The sequence below is a fragment of the Geotrypetes seraphini genome, chromosome 4 (genome assembly GCF_902459505.1).
Source record: "Geotrypetes seraphini chromosome 4, aGeoSer1.1, whole genome shotgun sequence".
In the NCBI taxonomy this organism is placed as follows: Eukaryota; Metazoa; Chordata; class Amphibia; order Gymnophiona; family Dermophiidae; genus Geotrypetes; species Geotrypetes seraphini.
The window spans coordinates 88,007,231-88,027,763 of record NC_047087.1 but is presented as its reverse complement, the minus strand read 5'-3'; the positions used below and the strand labels follow the sequence as shown (position 1 = coordinate 88,027,763).

At 41.8% G+C, this 20,533-nt stretch overlaps 1 protein-coding gene across 1 annotated transcript in view; it reads left to right on the top strand.

Annotated features, from left to right (window-relative positions):
• The first annotated feature begins 1,788 nt into the window (after nucleotides 1-1,788).
• TAGLN3 (transgelin 3) overlaps nucleotides 1,789-20,533 on the top strand; it is a 28,490-nt gene continuing 9,745 nt past the window's right edge. Inside the window, exons 1-3 of the mRNA XM_033943221.1 lie at nucleotides 1,789-1,914; nucleotides 11,481-11,662; nucleotides 15,938-16,112. Coding sequence (XP_033799112.1) covers nucleotides 11,483-11,662; nucleotides 15,938-16,112 — 355 coding nt within the window. The 5' untranslated portion in view covers nucleotides 1,789-1,914; nucleotides 11,481-11,482. The remainder of the gene's footprint in view (nucleotides 1,915-11,480; nucleotides 11,663-15,937; nucleotides 16,113-20,533) is intronic.

The window sequence follows — 20,533 nt, the reverse complement described above, 5'->3', positions numbered from 1 at the left end:
CCTCTGATGCAAGTAAATTACAGCAGTCGCGGTCTGTACGCGATTGTCCTCTCCACAATTGGAAAACTTGTGAAGTGGAGAGAACAGATCGCGGGCCGCAAAATAGTCCCTGGGGGGCCGCATGTTTGAGACCGCTGATATACATATAATAGAAATTCTGAAACATGAAGTTCTGTGAAAGAACCTTGATTAGAAATATATGCTGTTTCCATAGGCAATCTTTAAATCCCTTTGTATCCGTAAGGTTATTTATAATTCAGTTTTCTATATTAAGACTTTCTCCCCTGGATTCTGTATAGGCTGCCCAAATTTGGGAGTACAAACTAATTAGATGATAATCTATTATTAGCATTAACAGACACTTAATTGGCAAGAATTAAGAGTTACATGGAAAGGGTAAAACGTGGACCTCATGAATCTTAACTGCACATCCTTAAAAAACAGAGGTCCGTGCCACTTTTAGTCTCAGCATAGGTTATGGCTCTGACAGACCTCTATGATACTTTAGCTCAGACGGATCCTAATGCTTTTCCCTCCCTATGCTGAGACTAAAAGTGGCACAGACCTCAGGGCAAAAGTTTTGCCACTTTTAGTCTCAGCATAGGGAGAGAAGAGCATTAGGAGCTGTTCGAGCTAAAGTGTCATAGAGGTCTATACAGCCTATACAGAATCCAGGGATCTCAGATTTTTAAGGATGTGCAGTTAAGGTCCGTGTTTTACCTTTCCCGGAGTTACACACCATTCTACAACATGCCTCAAAAGGGGGTGTGGCCATGAGAGGGGCATTCCAAGAAATTAGGCACGATGTCATAAAATACCTGCGGTTGTGTACCTATCAGTTGGGTATGAAATTCATATTAAGCTAGTATTCTGTAAAAGTCTTTCTAGGCAAAGCACTCTACAAAATATTAGCTTACTATGGATCATCCCTGTGCCTACCTTTGGGCCCCATTTATTGAATTTCTCGGGGGTGGGGGGGTTAGTGAATCAGGCTTTGACACAAAACTCCTTCCACTGGCTGAATCATTCATAAAAATTATATGTTTTCAGATATGGGAAGAAAAGGAAGGGTGAAGGCATCAGTTCATTGTTGGTTGGATGTATATGTCCTATATTGACAAATAAAATCCAGTACATTTGGTTCGTTTTTGGTGCTTATAAATTAGTGTTCACAAATTGCTTGTACGTGATTAGGTCTACAAATTAGCCTATATAAAATCAATTGTGTGCCTTTTGCTATCTTCAGTGCATACAATGTATGCCTAAAAAAAAAAAAACCAACAACACCCCAAATGGGTTAAATGAACATGAGAAACTTCCCCAAAATCAAAAAAAAAAAAAAATAGTTTAAGTTGAACTCAAACCAAAGTTTGTTGCGCACACTCCGTTACGTTGAATGGAAGGAGTTCTAGTATAATTAAACAAAACAAAACTATTCTTTACGCTGCACCGTTTACAAGAGTTCCTATTGTCTTAGGACTTAAAAAAACACAAAGAGCTGATCTGTTCTCAGGCACAATAAACTAATCTGGCTGCATCCCTTTAAGCGAGGACACAAACTGTGCATCTGCATTGGTTTATGGGGACGGATGAGGGGGAGGAGAAACCCTAGGATGGAGCAATAGGCCTCTTTTGAATTTCATTCTGCACTAGGTTATTGGCTGTGATTTTTCTTTCGCTATTTATCAGAATGAGCCCTGTCCCTTGTATCTGGTGTCACAATGAGACAGATGGGGAAGGCGTGGACCCGGCCGAGCCCAGACTGACCTTTTTAAGCTAGGAAGCTGTGGAGCGGAACAGACGGAGACCCCAGGAATTGGAGCAGCAGCAGCAGCTAGCTACCCCTTGTGACTCAGTGGCAGGATCTCAGAACCCAGCCAGAAGCAAAGCCACGCCGCTGGACAAGAGCAGCAGGTATAGCATGTTGTGAGCATCACTGAAATAGTCCAGCCTCGGCCACTAAGCTGGCTCTGATCGAATACCTCCCACTGCTGCTCATTCATAGACGGCACTGCAGGCCCGGACAACACTGAAGGAAGAGACTGGTATTCCTTTTTGCATTTTTGTGCTGTAGAATCCTCTGAGATTACAGTTGTGTACTTTTAATCGCCATCTCTGAGGATTCCACAGTTCGTCCTGTGTGGTATTTCCTAGAGGATCTCGGCTATGGTATTCACCAGATTTATTCAGTTTCTAGTGAAGGTGGGAGAGCTCTCTGGACTGAAATAAACAGTCTAAGCTTAGAAGACTTGGAAAGAAGATTAGGTGCAGTGTTTTCTACTCTGCTGTTGTTAGACATATTTATATTACTTTTAATCTATACTGTTTATACGCACAGGCCGTTTCCTTCATCTTTTGGCTTCCAGCTCAAGCAGAACTATCTTTTAAGCAAAGGCACCAGGAGCCTTCATTCACAGCCATGGCGGAAGGGAGTGTTCACTGGTTTATAATCCTATAGCCAAGTCAGTGGAGATTTGAGGAGGAGGCACAGCCCACACTATTGTGATGTGTAAAATTTCAAATTATATTGCGTTCTTTGCTGAAACTGATACTTTAAAATCTCTGTTGTGCAGTTTATAATGTGCAAGAGAAATCATTCCAAGGGTAACGCCGAGTCCCTTCAGTGGCATATCTCTAGCTATTTGATGGCCAGGATTCCTCTGTGAGATAACTTAGCCGTCCAGAAAGATGTCATGCTAAAGAGTGTAGACTCAGCCTTGTAAAATCAATCACAGATGACATCTACAGCTTCTTTGTTTACTCTTGCTTCCATGTGTTCATGTGAATTAAGTTATACCACAACCAAAATACAGATCCCAGGAAGGAAAATGGCACATCATTAAGTAACTGCAGTATATTATAGTGGGGGTGATAGGGTTCATAGCTAAGCTTTTATGCACATGGTTTAATTGGATTTATATATGGACAAGTTCCATAATTTAGAGGTGTGTGAGAGAGAGATAACAAAGCAGAAAGCCCAAAGGAAAATGTTTTCTAATCTAATTGGCAGAGCTGGTATGACATTATTGCATCTGAGCTCTGCTCAGTATTGTGTGTGTGTGTATATTTAAGAACAGCCTTACCAATGGTCTATCAAGCTCAGTAGCCCATTCTCATGGTGGCCAATCCAAGTCACTAGTACCTGGCCCAAACCCAAGGAGTAGCAACATTCTATGCTACAAATCCAGGGCAAGCAGGGTACATTGTTGTGTACTTGGGTTGGGCATATCTATATCCTTGTCTGGATATACTGTATATGCTTATGGCTGTGCGATATCAAGGGGTCTAGAATCAGAAGCAATTTTTGATGGAGTCAGAGTCGCTAAAAATGTACAAACTCTGACTCCAACTCCAAATGATAAGCATTGTAATATATGGTAAATTTGTCATTTTATAGTTTATAAATCCATATTTTTAGCCTAGATCTAAAGTACTGGCAAATAATAAGTTATAATTTACCAGTACTTTATATCCAGAACAAAAAAGTTAAAACCTAATATCAGGAGGAGTTGGAGCTGGAGTCAGACTCAAGTACTGACTCCACAGCCCTGGCGATAATACTGTATCATATTAAAAAAAAGTATTTAACTTTCTATGTGTGTGTGTTATTGGGAGCGGGGGGGAGAGAGAGAGAGAGATGAAATATGAAATAGTGCCTGCTTTTCTCCTAAAGGCTAATAGAGTGCCATGTGTGCAAAGTCATCCTTAGTTATTATTAAAAGCAATCAGAAGTAACTGTATTGTACGAGTCTGGTTGTAAGACAGTTTTGTTTTTCGACAATATTAGGAGACAGGCTGTTTATTTCAAAATTTCAGACAATATTTTTTACCTGGGAGTAGATGGAAATAGGATATTTTTCTACAGCCAGCAAAAGTCTGAAAACATAATTAGAATAATGTATCACTAAGCAGTTCTTAGTGATACATTATTCTATGTGCTGGACTTGCCCTGAGCTAAGAAATACCCCATTATGAAGTGTTCTGCCAACCACTGTATTTATTGTAGCACAGATTCTCCATTTGGTTTGCTGATAAGTCATTTGCAACAGGCCACCATTTGTAGCATTCAAACTGGGTGAACGTTTGCCTCTCGACATAAAGGTGGCTAGAATGTTTTTAAACTTTGAACTGCTTATGGGCCACATTCTATATATGGCATCAATAAAATTTGGCATGCAACACTAGTCTATAAAGGGTGCTTTGGGGTGAGCTTTCCTTGTAAAATAGCACTGAGCACTTAATTCAATACTCAACTTTGGGCATTGAGATTTATTCTAGCTAAAATCTAGTGCACAAGTTGAGCATGGATTCCTACTATTCTGAAACACTGTGTGCATCTTTTGTTACACCCATGACCTGCCCATGTTCCTCCTATGGCATAAGAGCATAAGAATTGCCATACTCACTGTGCAAAGGCCCATCAAGCCCAGTATCCTGTTTCCAGCAGTGACCAACCCAGGTCCCAAGTACCTAACAGAAACCCAAATAGTAGCAATATTCCAAAGCTCATATTGTGATGTCATAATGCCTCATTCCACCAATGCCTAAGAGCCAACCTCATCAGTAATGTCACAATGACTTGATTGTCCTATACTTGGCTTACATAAGAGCTGCCATACTGGGCCAGACCGAAGGTCCATCAAGCCCAGCATCCTGTTTCCAACAGTGTCCAACCCAGGTCCCAAGTACATAGTAAGATCCCAAGTAGTAAAACAGAATTTACGTTGCTTATCCTAGAAATAAGCAGTGGATTTCCCCAAGCCATCTCAATAATGGCCTTTGGACTTCTCTTTTAGGAAATTATCTAAACCTTTATTTTAAACCCCGCTAAGCTAACTGATTTCACCATATTCTCTAGCAACGAATTCCAGAGTTTAATTACACACTGTGTGAATGAAATATTTTATCACCTTTGTTTTAAATCTACTACTTAGTAGCTTCAACGCATGTCCCCTAATACTAGTATTTTTGTAAAGAGTAAACAAGCGATTCACATCTACCCTTTCCACTCCACTCAGTATTTTATAGACCTTTATCATATCACCCCTGAGCCATCTCTTCTCCAACCTGAAAAGCCATAGTTGCTTTAGCCTTTCTCATAGGGAAGTCATCCTAAACCTTTTATCATTTTCATTGCCCTTCTCTGGACCTTTCTCTAATTCTGCTTCATCTTTTTTGAGATACAGTGACCAGAATTTCACACAGTATTCAAGTTGCATCCATACCATAGAGCGATATGAGGGAATTATAACATTTTCATCGTTGTTTTCCATTCCTTTCCTGATAATTCCTAACATTCTATTTGCTTTCTTAGCAGCTACCGCAGATTGAGTTGAGGGTTTCAAAGTATCCTCAACAATGACACTAGATCCTTTTCCTGGCAGTGACTCCTAATGTGGAACCCAGCATCATGTAGCTATAGTTCGGATTCTTCTTTTCCACATGCATCACTTTGCATTTGCATACATTAAACGTCTTCTGCCATTTTGATGCCCAGTCTCACAAGATCCTCTTGCAATTTTTCACAATCCTCTTGCGATTTAACAACTTTATGTCATCAGCAAATTTAATTATCTCAGTAAGACTATTCTTATGTTCTTATTGATAAATATGTTAAAAAGCAGCGGCCCTAGCACAAACCTCTGGGGAACCCCACTATTTGCCCTTCTCCATTGAGAATATTAACCATTTAAACTTGCTCTGTGTTTTCTGTCTTTCAACCAGTTCCTAATCCATAATAAGACATTACCTCCTATCCCAATCTTTCTAACTTCCTTAGAAGTACTGTGTCAAATGCCTTTTGAAAATCCATGGGAGAAATGTTGGACCGGGGTGGGTGGGCAGGAGGGAAGGAGATAAGCTGAATCATGGGGAGAGAGGAGGGAAGAACAGGAAAGAGAGCAGGAGCAATGTTGGACCATGAGGAGGAGGAGAGAGAGAGGAGATAAAATAATGGACTATAGGGAGAGGGTCAGGAAGATGGTGAAGGAAAAAGGACAGGGAGATGTCAAGCCATGATGGAGAGAGGGACACGGTTACAAGAATGGAGGGAGGGGATATACTGGAGATTGTGGAATCATGTGGGAGAGACCAATGGGGGGGGGGCAAGGAAATGAATGTGAGGAGGATAATAAGTACAGAGGTAGCAAGGTAGTAATGAGGAGTAGATGAAAAATGGAAGGGAATAGGAGGCTGGGGAAGGAATGAGATGGGAAATAGGAGAGCTAGAGCATGAGAAAGGGAGATGGAAAGTTAGTAGGTAGCTGAAAAGAAAAAAGGAGAAGTGTGACATTTGAGTGGATGGAGATGAGGGAAGAAAAGTAAAGATCAGTATATCAAAGACAGGGGAGGAAAAAAAGACAAATGGACAGCAAGCACTGGAAAGGGAATTGCCAGAAGACACAGGAAAGCAGAAGGGACAAAATGGGACCCACTTGATGGAAAGATAAATGTCCAGATAACAAAGATAGAAAAGAGTGTTTTATTTTGAATTTATTAACTGGAATATGTTATCTTTAGGATATATGCATCACAGATCTTTTTATCGTGTTCAGTGGTTTCTTACTACTACTACTTACCATTTCTATAGCACTACCAGCTGACTGATGGGAAAGGGTGGGCAGTGGCAAGTGGATGGTCAGTGGGCATGAGCTCAAACTGGGTGGGCACCAACTTTTCTCCTTATCCCCTTACCCCCTGCCTAAATGAAAAATATAAATACCTAAGCTAGTGGGGATCCCAAATCCCTGTCAGCTGAAGACCTCTTTCTCCAGTCCAGCAGCCAGAACTCTCCAAGCTCTGCAGATTGGGGACACTGCTGCTAGCTGCAAAGCTTAGAGATTTCTGGCTGCCGGACCAGAGGAGGTGGTCTTCAACTGGCAGGGCTTTGGGATCCCTACCAGCCACAGCAAGAGAGGTGGCTAATTTTCAGGGTCCTGGGCCCCCTGCGTGTTCAGTACAAAAAGAAGAGCATATCTTTTTTTTATTTCTCCTGTGTTGTTGTACTTGCTGATTAATTTCTTGGGGTTCCCAGTTCAATTTCTGTTTCTATTTGTGATCCTTTGTTCTGTATTTAGAAATGATTTGTCTGTGTTTTGTGTGTGAAAAAGTCATAGAAAGTTGTTTTATGTATGGTAGTAATGGCAGGTGGGGATATCGGGGGAGGGGAGGGGGTAAGGAAGAGAAGGGATCAAGAGCCCTATCTTTAATTTATGCCTGGGCCACAACATGTCTAAAACCAGCTCTGGAAGGAGGTAGTCTAGATACCTGCCGCAGTTGGCAGCAATTTCAGATATGCAGTAGCTGGCTATCTTCTGCTGAATATCAGCAGTTAGTTGGCTTAGTGGTACTTAGCCAGCTGGAAGCCAGTCAACTACGTACCGCTGAATATCAGGCAGCGTGTGTTTGCATGTTTTGGGTTTTTTTGCCTTCCCTGTGTTATCATGTAAGCTGTTAGGCAGTTAGTGGAACTTCATAGAGATTGACACAGGAATAAAGTTTGTCACCGTCCCTATGGGCTCTGTTCCCGTTTCCACCCCATCCCCTTGGGCTCTTTACCCGTCTCCGATGGGCTCTGTCTCCATCCCTGCCTCATCCCTGCGAGCTCTGGCCTCATCCCCACCCCCATCCCCTTGGACTCTGTCCTCATCTGCTCAATCCGTGAACCCTTATGATTTTATATTTACCGGTAAATCTTTTTAATAAAATATAAAAAGGGACAGTATTCTGCACAACTGTTGTTTTGTAAATTGCAAGTTGAGCCTTCCATTTCTATCTGGTTTTGGTACAACTTTCCCAAAGGTTTGGTTGCCTGTGTTTTTACATTATTGGGAAAGATAATTGCATTTTCTTTCAGACATGGGTGTAGAAGAGAATCAACATTGGGTAGTGGATGAACAGAAAAATAAGTGTCTATTAAATGTTGGAAATGCTCCCTGATGCCAGCCACAATGGATGAATCTGTTACAGTAACAGTAAGATGCTTGAGCAACTGGACATATGATGTAAGGGCATTGCAGGTGGTAGAGGTCTGATCATCAGACATGACACAAATGATGTCATTTAACATTAGTTTATGTAAATCCAAAAGTAGTTTCTGCAGTTTTTTTAATTACTGAATTCAGTTGTCTAAGATATGTTAAGTTTTTACATATTGACACTAGCATTTTATAGATGTTGTTCCATTTAGTTGGAACAAAGGCTAGTTTCAAGCTTTTAGAGAATGACATGGGGACACAGTTTGTCACTTTCCCTATGGGCTCTCTCCCTGTACCCGTCCCCATGTCATTCTCTAAGTGGAGGGTTGGACTTAATGGCTTTCTAATGATTGTTCCATTGAAAATAACTGTTACTGTAAAGAACACATGTTCCCTCTAAGCTAAACTTCAGTCCTCTCAGAGGGCAATGATGTTTCACTTATCACATTTTTAATAGCAAGGGACAGACAGTTGGAGGTCACCCTCAGGTTAGAGGGAACAGTGGTAAAGAGAATACTAATACTCAGTGGCATAGTAAGGGGGGGTGGACCGTCCTGGGTGCCATGTTGGAGGGGGCACCAGAACCTCTCCACCCCACCCTGCCACACCACGCCATGCTCATGCCATCCCTCCCCCACCCTGTACCTCTGTAGATCTTCGCTAACTTCTGCCTGTTACTTGCACCAGCCTGGTTCCCCTCAAAATCACTTCCGGGTCAAGGTGCTGGGCAATGACATCAGAGGGAAATCCAAAGCTGGCGCGAGGAGCAGGCTGGAGAAAAGCCACTCGCACCACTGAAGATTAAGAGAGGAAGGGAGAGCGTGAGTGTGGCGTGGGGGATGGGGAGGAGCAGGTGGGCACAGGGGGGGGGGGGGGCGCCACTTCCCCAAGTGCCTTCTACCTTTACTACGCCACTGCTAAGACTCCAAAGTATTATTTTTTGCAGTAATAATTTCAGAGGGGGAAACTTTTCAAATCCAGGGTAGGGAGTTTGGAAGAGCTCTGTCATGTACAAATTATTGAATACTCTTCTCTGAATTCTTAATAACCCAATACCTCACTAAAAGCAATGTTATAATTTTCTATTGATCTTGCAATTTGAGAATGAAGATTGCTGATAACTAATACCAAGGCATTGTTCCCCATGGTAAAGTTCTGAGGTCTTTTTCCCTGTCTGAGATTCCTATAGACTCAAAGATCTCAATGTGTGTCCTTTGGTGGAAAAGCTGGAGAGGGGAGATATGATAAAGACATTTAAATACCTACGTGGCATAAATACACATGAGGTCTCTCTCTTTCAATTGTAAGGAGACTCCAGAGTGAGAGGGCATGGGATGAACTTAAGAAGTGATAAGTGCAGGAGTAATCTAAGGAAATACTTTTTTGCAGAAAGGGTGGTAGATGCGTGAAATAGTCTCCTGGTACAGGTGGTAGAAAAAAGACTGAATTTAAGAAAGCATGGAACAGGCATGTGGGATCTCTTAGGGAGAGAAGGAAATAGTGGATGCTGTAGATGGGCCTTTTGGCCTTTATCTGCCATCATGTTTCTATTTCTGTTATTTGCAATGAGTCAATGAAGTTATTTGGGGGTTCTGTATAATATTGCATGATCTCTCACTTTTTTTGCTGTGGTGGTCTTCTCCGTGTTTTGCCAGTCTTGTAATTGGTCCATGCCCATAATACTGTATTTATGGATTTGGATTTAGTTCACATCTTTTCAATAGTAAGTTATAGTGAGTCATACCAGGTATTTCTTACAATTTAAGTTTGTACTTGAGACAGTGGAGGGTTAAGTGACTTATCCAAAGTCATAAGGAACCAAAGAGGGATTTGAACCTTTGTTTCTCTATCTGACCACTCTACCTCTACTCTTACCTCTACCTAGCAAAGAATCTACCCCCTCCCCGTGCTTTAGGGGCACCTCAGAGCCCAGTGCTGGCTGCTGTGCTTTTTAAAATATTTGGTTACACTGGTGTCTTTTATAAAGATAGTAATGCTCTGGAAGGGGGCTCCTTCAAGAATATGTGCCTAGTGGTTGAAGCTATGAGAACCGGCGAAACCAAGGTTTAAATTTTACTTTCTGCACCGACACTCCTTCTGACTTAGGGCAAGTCATATTGTCTCCTGGTATCTCAAGACTGTAAGCTTTCTGGGGACTTGCATTACCAGAATTCTAATTATAACACTGAGCATCATTTAGAAAGGCAGGATAAAAATCCAAATGTTGTTACAAATTATTTTATGATAAGAGTCTCTTACTTAGTACAACAGAGCTGGTAAGAGCCACTTGATAAAAATATGCTTATGTTTATGTTGGCACTTAATATAGAACCTATCAAAGGGGAAACAAAAATTATGGGGTGGGGGGAGGAATGCCATACAAACTGACAGGACAGAAAAGTCAAAAAGAAGGCGAGAATAAATTTATTAGTAACAAAAATCCCTTTATTAAGAAATTAGCAGCACATCTATATAAGAACATAAGAAGAGCCATCTCCGGATCAGACCTTCGGTCCATAAAGTCCGGCGATCCGCACATGCGGAGGCCCTTCCAGGCATACACCTGGCGTAATTTTTAGTCACCCATATCCTTCTATGCCTCTCGTAAGGAGATGTGCATCTAGTTTGCTTTTGAATCCTAGGATGGTCGATTCCGCAATAATCTCCTCTGGGAGAGCATTCCAGGTGTCAACCACTCTCTGCGTGAAGCAGAACCTCCTGATATTTGTCCTGAACTTGTCCCCCCTTAGCTTCATTCCGTGTCCTCTTGTCCGTGTCAAATTGGACAATGTAAATAATTTTTTCTGCTCTATTTTGTCGATTCCTTTCAGTATTTTGAAGGTCTCGATCATATCCCCTCGCAGTCTCCTTTTCTCAAGGGAGAACAATCCCAGTCTCTTAAGTCGATCCTCGTATTCCAGTTTCTCTAAAATCAAGCTGCATTGTTTATCGCAGTTTGGAGTCAGCTCCTCCTCAAAAAATGCCTTTTGGTTTAGCTTCCTGGGAAAATCAAATTGGATGCGATCAGATTCGATGACTGTGCATACAACTTAATAAAATAGGATAAGCAGCATTTTTCACCCATGACCTTTTCCATCATGAAGGCTATTAGATATAGATGGGGTTGGAGGTTTAGGTTCCAGGTTGACGACTGCAGAAGATGGATGGGTTCAGCATACACTGACACCTTATTGATTCGATTCATTAGGCACCCTACATGGGATATTAGAATACCACATGAGGGAAGTCAGTTGCATGGCAATAAAAAGTTGAACAAGAGGCAAACTGAAGTATTGAGGTAATTTAAGACATACTGTGGAAAGTATGTCAAAATTTCGGCAGTACAGGACAAAACCTGACCTTGAAACCAAGGCTTTATTGCCCAGTAGGCATGGCCTGCAGTTGGAATGTCAGAATTTACAGGCAGCAGAGAAAATTATGTACAAACCTATGTACCTATAAGTTTACAAAATCATTTATATATTTTGTTTTGTTTTTTTCCAGTGATGGCTAACAGAGGACCAAGTTATGGTTTAAGTCGAGAGGTACAGGAAAAAATTGAACAGAAATATGACCTGGAACTAGAAGCCAAACTCGTGGACTGGATAAAGGCTCAGTGTAATCACGATAAGGGACCCCCCCAGCCAGGAAGTGTGTATTTTCAGGAATGGTTAATGGATGGAACTGTAAGTAGCCTTCTGAACTAAACTAAATTAAGGGTAACACTTAAGTGTTCAGAATCTTATGAAAAAAAAAAGCAAAACCACTTGCCAAGGAATACCCTTCTGCTGATCATTTCCTGTCCCCAGGGCTGAAGAGAGAGCAGTAGTGGCTGTCCCTTGTGGTCTTTTTCAGCCTCGTATGCAGGCCGTCGCGCTCAGTTAATAATGTCATGCTTCCTCTGGTGAAAACTGTCATAGCTTATAGACATATTACATGTTATTGAATTTACTTATTAGAAGAAATTCCATATACCTGTGAGTGGTATATTTTTAGCAAAAATTGTTCATCCTTAGACAAAAATATATTCTGGGGTGATGGACTAATTGTATTCTGAGTGCTAGAATATTTGTCACATTTCACCTCATTTTGGAAGCCACTTGGCGAGCTTTGCACATGGTATATCATATATCTCATGCAGAAGCTATAAAAGACAGGATAACTGAGGGTAAGGCAAGCATCATCGCTGATGAGAATGGTTGCAAGTAGAAAAAAAAGTGTCTAATTTCTTTCATATGGTTGGGACAATTAGGATCATCTGTGGCAAATAATCTTCCTAATGTTGCATGGCCAACACAACTTATGAAGTAGCAAAGAAAATACCTAAGATAAGGAATTTGGTTTTGCCCCTCCACACATCCATCTGTCAAAGGCTTTTTCACTAGATAAGCAGGTAGGAATCAGTTACATGGAAAAGACATGGGCAGTTGTGAGATTGCACAAACATACCTGTTTTTTAAAATGAATTTGTTGTACGTTTCCTTTTTGGTTTCCCTGAGTGATTGACATTTGGGATGATGAAGATGAAGCTGATTCCACAAGTAAACGTTCTGTACTGGTGCAGTAGTGCTTTTTCCCCTGAGGCAGTGTCTTGCAAATTTTTTCAAGCTGGGGCATACTAAACCTAGTGTCCCAGCTTGAGACACCTGGAAGTGCGCTGGCATCGGCGTGATTATGTCACGCACATGTGTGATGTCAGCACGTCGACGTCTGCGCATGTGTAAAGGCCCTTCAAACGGGCCTTGCGCCGAGAGAAGGACCCATGCTGGAGAGAAGGGCCAGCAGAGAGAAGAGGTGCTGGTGTTGTTGGGAGATTGCCTCTTCGTGAGAGGCACGTTCTGTAGAGAGTCAGCTGGTGCCGGCACCTCTCTTCTTCCCCAGTATACCGCGGCACACCTGAAATCTCAGGAGGTACACTGGTGTGCCGCAGCACACAGTTTGCGATACACTGCCCCAAGGAGTCAGGAGAGCCACTCTCACTGACACTCGTACCAAAAGGCCTCATTCTGTATCGATGTATAGGTAAATTGGTAGGGTAGCTATGTTAGTCAACTTGTGTAATGCCCCCTTCAGGGTGACTCAGGGTCTGGGTCCTGACCTGGCTGGAGTCCCCTGAAGGCAGTGTCCATTGGTTTCTCACTCGGTTAATTCTAAGTGCCTCCGCTGGGAAAAGAAGTGTTAGCGGATGGGTTCGCCTTCTTCTTCCCCCCCGGAAAAATCCAAAAAAGCTTCTGTGAACACAGTTGGCTAATAAATTAAACTGATTTTTGATTATTTAAACTATTTATATAGGCCTAATCATAAAATAAATTTTCAGGAGTAGCTTTTAACAATTCCAGTATTTCCATACTGAAACCAATACTAGTGCAGTTAATTCCTCAGTGTTTATATACTGTTCAGATATTCAAACCCTTTAATAGAATTTACATCTATCTAATGACAATTTTAACTCACACTGTGCCAAGCGATCAAGTACTTTCAATAATCTCTCTTCATGTTCTTTCAATATTTTCTCAAACACAATCAAGTCATCTAAATATACCAGAACCTCTAATAAATTCATGTCCCACACTGTTTTCTCCATTAGACTTTGGAACGTTGCAAGGGCTTCAGACACTTTCTGTGGCAGACTATTGAACTGATAGAACCCCAATGGACATATAAATGCAGTTTTTTCCATATCTCCCTCACTCATGGGGATCTGGTACTACCTATTATGCAAGTCCAGAACAGAGAACCACTGACTCCCTGTTATGAAATTCAGGGCATCCTTTATTCTATTGGTCAGGGGTAGTTCTAGCATTTAGGGTACGGTAATCAACACATAGAGGGGCATCATGTAAAGACACATCTAAGTCCGATTTGGACGTATGGCACTAGACGCCTAGAAGTCGGCAGTGGTAAAATGTCCATTCTCGAAAAAATACATATGTATACATATATATACATATATATATATATTTATTTATTTATTTCTCGAAAATCATCAATCTAGACATCTAGGCCATTGATTATCCAGACTGCCAGTATGTCTATCTTTATACCACATTTTTGACCAAAATTCATCTAAGTCCTAAACACCCAGAACAAGACCATTTGGGCATGGGAGGGGCCAGCATTCTGATGAACTGGCCACCCAGACATGGCAACAGAGCAGTGAAGTACCTTACAGGGCACTGCTGTGAACTTCACAAAAAGGGTACACATAAGCATCTCACCAGAACTCCCTTATAGGATATGGTGAGCCCCCCAAAACCTACTATGCCCACCTACCTACAATCCCAGTAACCCTTATGGATGCAGGTGGCATCTATAAGGCAGTACAGTAGGATTTGGAGGGGGGGTTGGTTGGTGGGTTAACGTTTTCTACCATGAATGTAGTGGTTAGAGGGGCTTATGGGCCTGGGTCCTCCTCTCTATGGTTCATTAGACCTGTGTGCAGCTTTACTAGGCTTTCCTATACTAGGTGTTGATGTTCTGGAGACAAGTATGTATGTTTTTATTCCGATCTTTGCAGGAGTGTGAGGGGGTCAGTGAACACTGAGGGAGTGTGTGTGGGTCTTTACTTGGTCTCTGCAGTGGTTATCTGATCACTTTGGATACCTTTTGGGCACTTATACCTTATATCATCTCAGTCACAACGTATAAGTTCCATCCAGAAAGTCTCGTAAAACCTTCGATTATCCCTGCAGGACGACTAAGTCTAGGTCGGCCCTCATCCCGCCCTAACCACTCCTCCACATACGCCCCTTTTAGCTCTGGGTGCACAGCAGCATTCAGAGGCCTAAAATGTCCCTAGATACATCTAAAAAATAGGTTTGATTATCGGCATTTGGACGACCTGTCTTTAAGATTGTCCAAGTGCCAACTTGGGCGGGTTTTTGGACATGTTTAAGTTTTAATTATGGTCCTATCGTGGCTTGACTACTGTAATGCCCTGTATCTTGGAGTGGTTAAGACAAGGTACAGGGCATTGCAAATGGTACAAAATGCTGCAGCCAGATTGATTACAGGAGCACCAAAACATGCTCATATTACACTTAATCTTTGACAATTGCACTGGCTGCTTGTGATATTTAGAGTGCAATATAAGATTGTGATGATTTATCATCAAATTATGTATGGTCCAATTCCAGAGTATTTCACAGATAGGATGACTGCTTATCAATCCAATAGTTCTTTGCGCTCTGAAAATTCAGCTTTGCTGAGAGGCAGTGTTAATCTGAAATATGTAGAAACTTGTGTAATGGCCTTTTAAACTAAACTAAGCCTTAAGCTTATATCCCGCATCTTCTCTATAGAGATAGAGTTCGGCACAGTTTACAAGAGTTTTAAAGAAAGGAAAATATAATAAGAATTAGTGATAAAAGAGCAGCGAAATTTACATTTTTGAAAATAGCCACATTTTCAGATGTTTTCGAAATAATTGGAAGGAGCCCAAGTTACGCAGCTGGACAGGAAAATTATTCCAAAGCTCAGTGATTTTAAAGTAAAGAGATTTCCCTAATTTTGTCTTGTAAAGCTATGAAATTCGCTGGTAGGACAGTTAAGGAAATGTGCCAACAGAGGAACTTTTAAAAATTCTTTAAAACACAATTGTTTGTTACTGCTTTTTTTAATAGGGTCTGACTCACCTTAATCGAAGATTTATTGTGAATTTAAATCCTGATGTTTTGTCTGTCTCTTTGTATTGTTTTAAGCATTATTTATGTTTGATTTTATGTAAACCGCCTATTGGAAAGAAGGCACAAGAACTAAGCAGTGACAAATAGGGTAAGAGTTCAAATATATGTGCACTTCTTTCACTCTTAAATTTAAAGAATCATTTAAAGGAGGACATTTTGGACCATTTGTACAATGGAGTTGAAGTATTTTTTTTATATGGGGGAAATTCCAGGTTCCAGTGAGTAACCATGAATTTCTATTGAGATTATAAACTGTGTTTCTGGATTTCTTTGCAGTTGCTTTGTAGGTTAATGAATAGTTTGCATCCTGAAGGAAAAGCCCCTATTCCAAAGGTCTCCGGCTCCAAGATGGCCTTCAAACAGATGGAGCACATCTCCCAGTTTTTGCGAGCCGCTGAGGACTATGGAGTAAGAGCCACAGATATCTTTCAGACAGTGGACTTATGGGAAGGTAAAAAAGAAATGCAGTGTATAATGACAATATCATAGAGACATATAAAAATGAAGGCAGATAAAGACCTTTATGTCATTTACTATCCCTTACTCTCCCTTAGAGATCCAATGTACTTACGAGGGGGGTGCTGAAACGTTCTCAGCCCAACCAAGAAGGGAATGACATGGAGCCATGAAATTTACAAGTTATTCCACATATTCACCCCTAAGTTCAACATATTTGGTACATCATGTCTGAAGTTTCTGCAACCCTTCTAAAAAGTACTCTGATGTCTGGTCAATGAAATACTGCTCTCCTCTGCAATCACCCCTGAATCACTTGAAAATTGTCACACTTTCAAACTCTGTTTAAGGTTTGGAAACAGAAAATAGTCAGATGGAGCAAGATCTGGTGAGTAGGGTGGATTGTCTATGCACTGAAACCCTAACTGCATCAAAACATCCATCATTTTGCCAGCCTTGTGAGCAGGTGCTTTGTCTTGCAAAAAAGAGAACTCTTTTCCACAGCTTTCCTCTCCTTTTTTTCTTTCAATGCCTCCTTTGATCGGCCCAGCAAGTTACAGTAGCATTCTAAATTAATTGTTTGGCACCTTGGAAGATAGTCATTACAACACCTCCCTGATCAGAATACTGTGGCCATGATCTTTCCTGCTGACTTTTGGGTCTTGAATTTCCATGGCCTAGGAGAACCTGTGTGCCATCTGTCATTGCATGGACCATTGTTTTGTCTCAGGATCATAGTGGTGTAACCCTGTTTCATCAACAGTAACTACGGAAGTCGTTCCAAAATGTTGGTACCAACTCACTGAAAATGCTGCAAAATCAACTTGGAAGTGTCCACTCAATGTCGTTTCTCATCAGCATTCAAACATTTGGGCACCCACTTGGCTGACAGCTTCTACATACCCAGCTGCTCTTGGATTATACACCCGACATGTTCTCTGGATATCTGTAGTGTCTCAGCAATTGTTTTAGCCAATATTTGCTGATTGCCAAAATCAAGTCATGGACATGGTCAACAATTTCAGGTGTTGACACCATTTGAGGCTTACCAGACCTTGCTGCATCTTCAGTCTCAAAATCTCCACACTGAAAGTTTGCACACCACTTCGTCACTGTGGAGTATGATGGGCATTTGTCACTCAATGTATGCATCATACATTCATGGATATCCTTTGGAGTTTTCTTCTGTAGAAATAGGAACTTCATGATGGCTCAGAGTTCTACACTTGAATATTCCACACTTTTCATTGACAATCAATGATCTGAAACAATGTCTAAATATGGCATTATGATTCTGCAAACTGGCACTTTGCAAAATAAAATAACACTGTTTTCAGCTACAGTGGCAAAATAATGCTCAGAATTTAGGAAGTTGGTTGGGCTGAGAACTTTTCAGCACCCCTTTGTATCCCAAGCTTTCTTGAATTCAGATACATTTTTTTGTCTCCACCACCTCTACTGTGAGGCCTTTTCATGCATTCACCACCCTTTCTGTGAAAAAATATTTTCTGAAGTTACTTCTTAGACCATCCCCTTTCACCTTCATCATTTGCCCCCCTCTTCCAGAGCTTCCTTACAATTGATAGACTTGCCTTGCGTGCATTTATGCCATGTAGAATTTTAAATATCTGTCATATCTCCCCTCTCCTGCCTTTCCTCCAAAGTATACAAATTTAGATCTTTAAATCTGTCCTCATATACTTTATGGCATAGACCATCAGCCATTGTACTGTAATAGCCTTCCTCTGGACTGACATCATCCTGTTTATATTGTTTTGAAGGTGCGGTTTCCAGAATTGTATACAACAGGGGTGCCCAATACGTCGATCGCGATCGACCGGTCGCTCGGGAAGGCAATGCGAGTCGATCACGGAACCCATCCCGGGTTCCATGATAGACTCATGTTGCCGTCCCAATCGACCGGCCAATCAGCCTTCCTCTCCCCGAGGTTCCCCACCGGTCATCACTTCATGCTCGCTGCGTCCTTCCTTGCCTGACTGCCAGAACCCGTCTTCCTCGCGCGCCTTTGTCCTGGCGCGCTTTTGACCTGACACCCTTGCTTTCTCCCGTAGAAAATCTTTGATAGACTGGGGGATGATGTCACTTCCTTCAGGAGAAGGCGGGAGGGAGGTCTAGGGAAGTCACGTCACTGGAGAGCTGAGCGCTGGCTGCCCCTGGCGGAATCAAGCCACCAGACTGGAGAAAGGCGGTCGGGAGCAGGAGGTGCTCTGCCCAAAAATGCAAGAACTGCTGCTGTTCTGGCATTTTGAGCCTGAAAATGGGAAGTTGAGGAGGGGGGGGGGCTACGCATTTTTGTAAGTGCCCTGCTGAAAGGAGACTGGAATGGCTCTCATGGAAGGATTTATAGACTGGCTTTTTCTTTTCCTCGGCCCTGGGTGTCCGGAGATTTGGGCCTGCAGAAGCCTCGCGCTGACCAGCATTCCTCTCCCTGACGTCAATTCTGACATCGGAGAGGAATTTCTGGGCCAGCCAATCGCTGGCTGGCTGGCCCGGAACTTCCTCTCCCACATCAGAATTGAAGGGGAGCGGAACCCTGGTCAGCGCAAGGCTTCTGCAAGGAAAGCTTGGGGCGGTGGTGGCTTGAAGGCCTGTTTCCCGGTAGCGGTGGCAAACCTAGTGGCTTGGGGGAGGGAGGGAGAAAAAAACAAAGGGGGCAGGCAGGGAGACAGAAAGAAGGGGGGACAGGGAGACAAAGAAAGAAGGGAAACAGAAAGAAAGAGGGAACAGGGAGACTGAAAGAAAGTGGGCATGGAGAGAAAGAGAAAGAAAGAACAGGAGGCAGGGAGAAAGAAAGAAGGGGCAGGGAGAAAGAAAGAAAAAGTTGGGGGGAGAATGAAGTCTGGAGGAGAGAAAGCATATAGGAGGCTGAAAGAAGGGAAGAAATATTGGATGCAGGAGTGGGCTGAAGTCAGAAGATATCAGAAGAAGAAGTGCAGCCAGAGTGAAGTGAGAAGTTAGAAGAAGAAAGTGCAACCAGAGACTCATGAAATCACCAGACAACAAAAGTAGGAAAAATGATTTTATTTTCAATTTAGTGATCAAAATGTGCCCATTTTGAGAATTTATATCTGCTGTCTATATTTTGCACTATGGCTCCCTTTTACTAAACCTCAATAGCGGTTTTTAGCACAGGGAGCCTATGAGTGTCGAGAGCAACGTGGGGCATTCAGCGCAGCTCCCTGCACTAAAAACTGCTATGTGGTTTAGTAAAAAGGGAGGGGGTATATTTGTCTATTTTTGTATGGCTGTTATTGAGGCGACATTGCATAGAGTCATTTGCCTTGACCTCTTTGAAAAAAACCTGGAATATGAATTATAATTAACATTTTCTCTGCCTTTCAGTGTGCTTTGTGGGGTTTTTAAAAATTATTTTATTGTTGGTAGATCATTTTGACTTGGTCATTTTAAAAGTAGCTCGCAAGCCCAAAAAGTGTGGGCACCCCTGGTATACAATATTCAAAATGAGGTCTTACTAGAGTCTTATGTAGGGGCCTAATTACTTTCTTTTTCCTACTGGCCATTCCTCTCCCAAGCATCCTTCTAGCTTCTGCTGTTGCCTTTTCCACCTGTTTGACTACCTTGAGATCATTTGTTCAGTCAATTTTAGGGAGCCCAGAATGGTTTACATTAATTTATTCAGATACTCAAATTCAGAGGGAGAAGTGTACTCCACCAGCTTCTCTTAACTTTTCCAGATATTTTGCCTGTCCTCTTCTTTCTACAGCCCTTTGTAATTTTGAAGGCTAACCTCTTTTTCCTTACCTTTTCAGCTTCTACTTTTGAGAACCAAAGTTTCTGTTCCTCTTACATTTGTTTACTTTCCTTACAAAATGGTTTGTTGCCCTTACAATAGCTCCTTTCAGCTTTGCCCACTGCTTTCCTACTTCTTCTAGATGTTCCCGTTTAGACAACTCCTTGACATAATCTTCCATCTGAACAAAGTTAGTGTGTTTTGAAGTCTATACCTGTCATAATATTAAACCACACCATGCGGTGATCATTGGATGCCAGATGATCATTCACTATAACATCAGAAATATTCTCCCCATTTGTAAGCATTAAATCCAGTATGACCCCATCCCGTGTAGAACAGCTCTCCTTGTACAGAATCCAGGATCTCCCTACTTCTAGGAGACCCCACAATAGAGATACTCCAATTAACATCTAACATATTAAAATCACCTACAGTATTACTAATACTTCCCCTCTTATAGTTATATAAAAGTCTTCAATTAAATTTCTGACCACTAGAGGCCTTATATATTACACCAGTGTATGTAGATAAATTTTCCATTCCCTCTTTCCAGATTGACCCACAGCGCCTTTTCCTTATGCTGTAGATCCTGCAATTGTGTGACTTTAATATAATATTTAACATATAACACCACTGTCCCT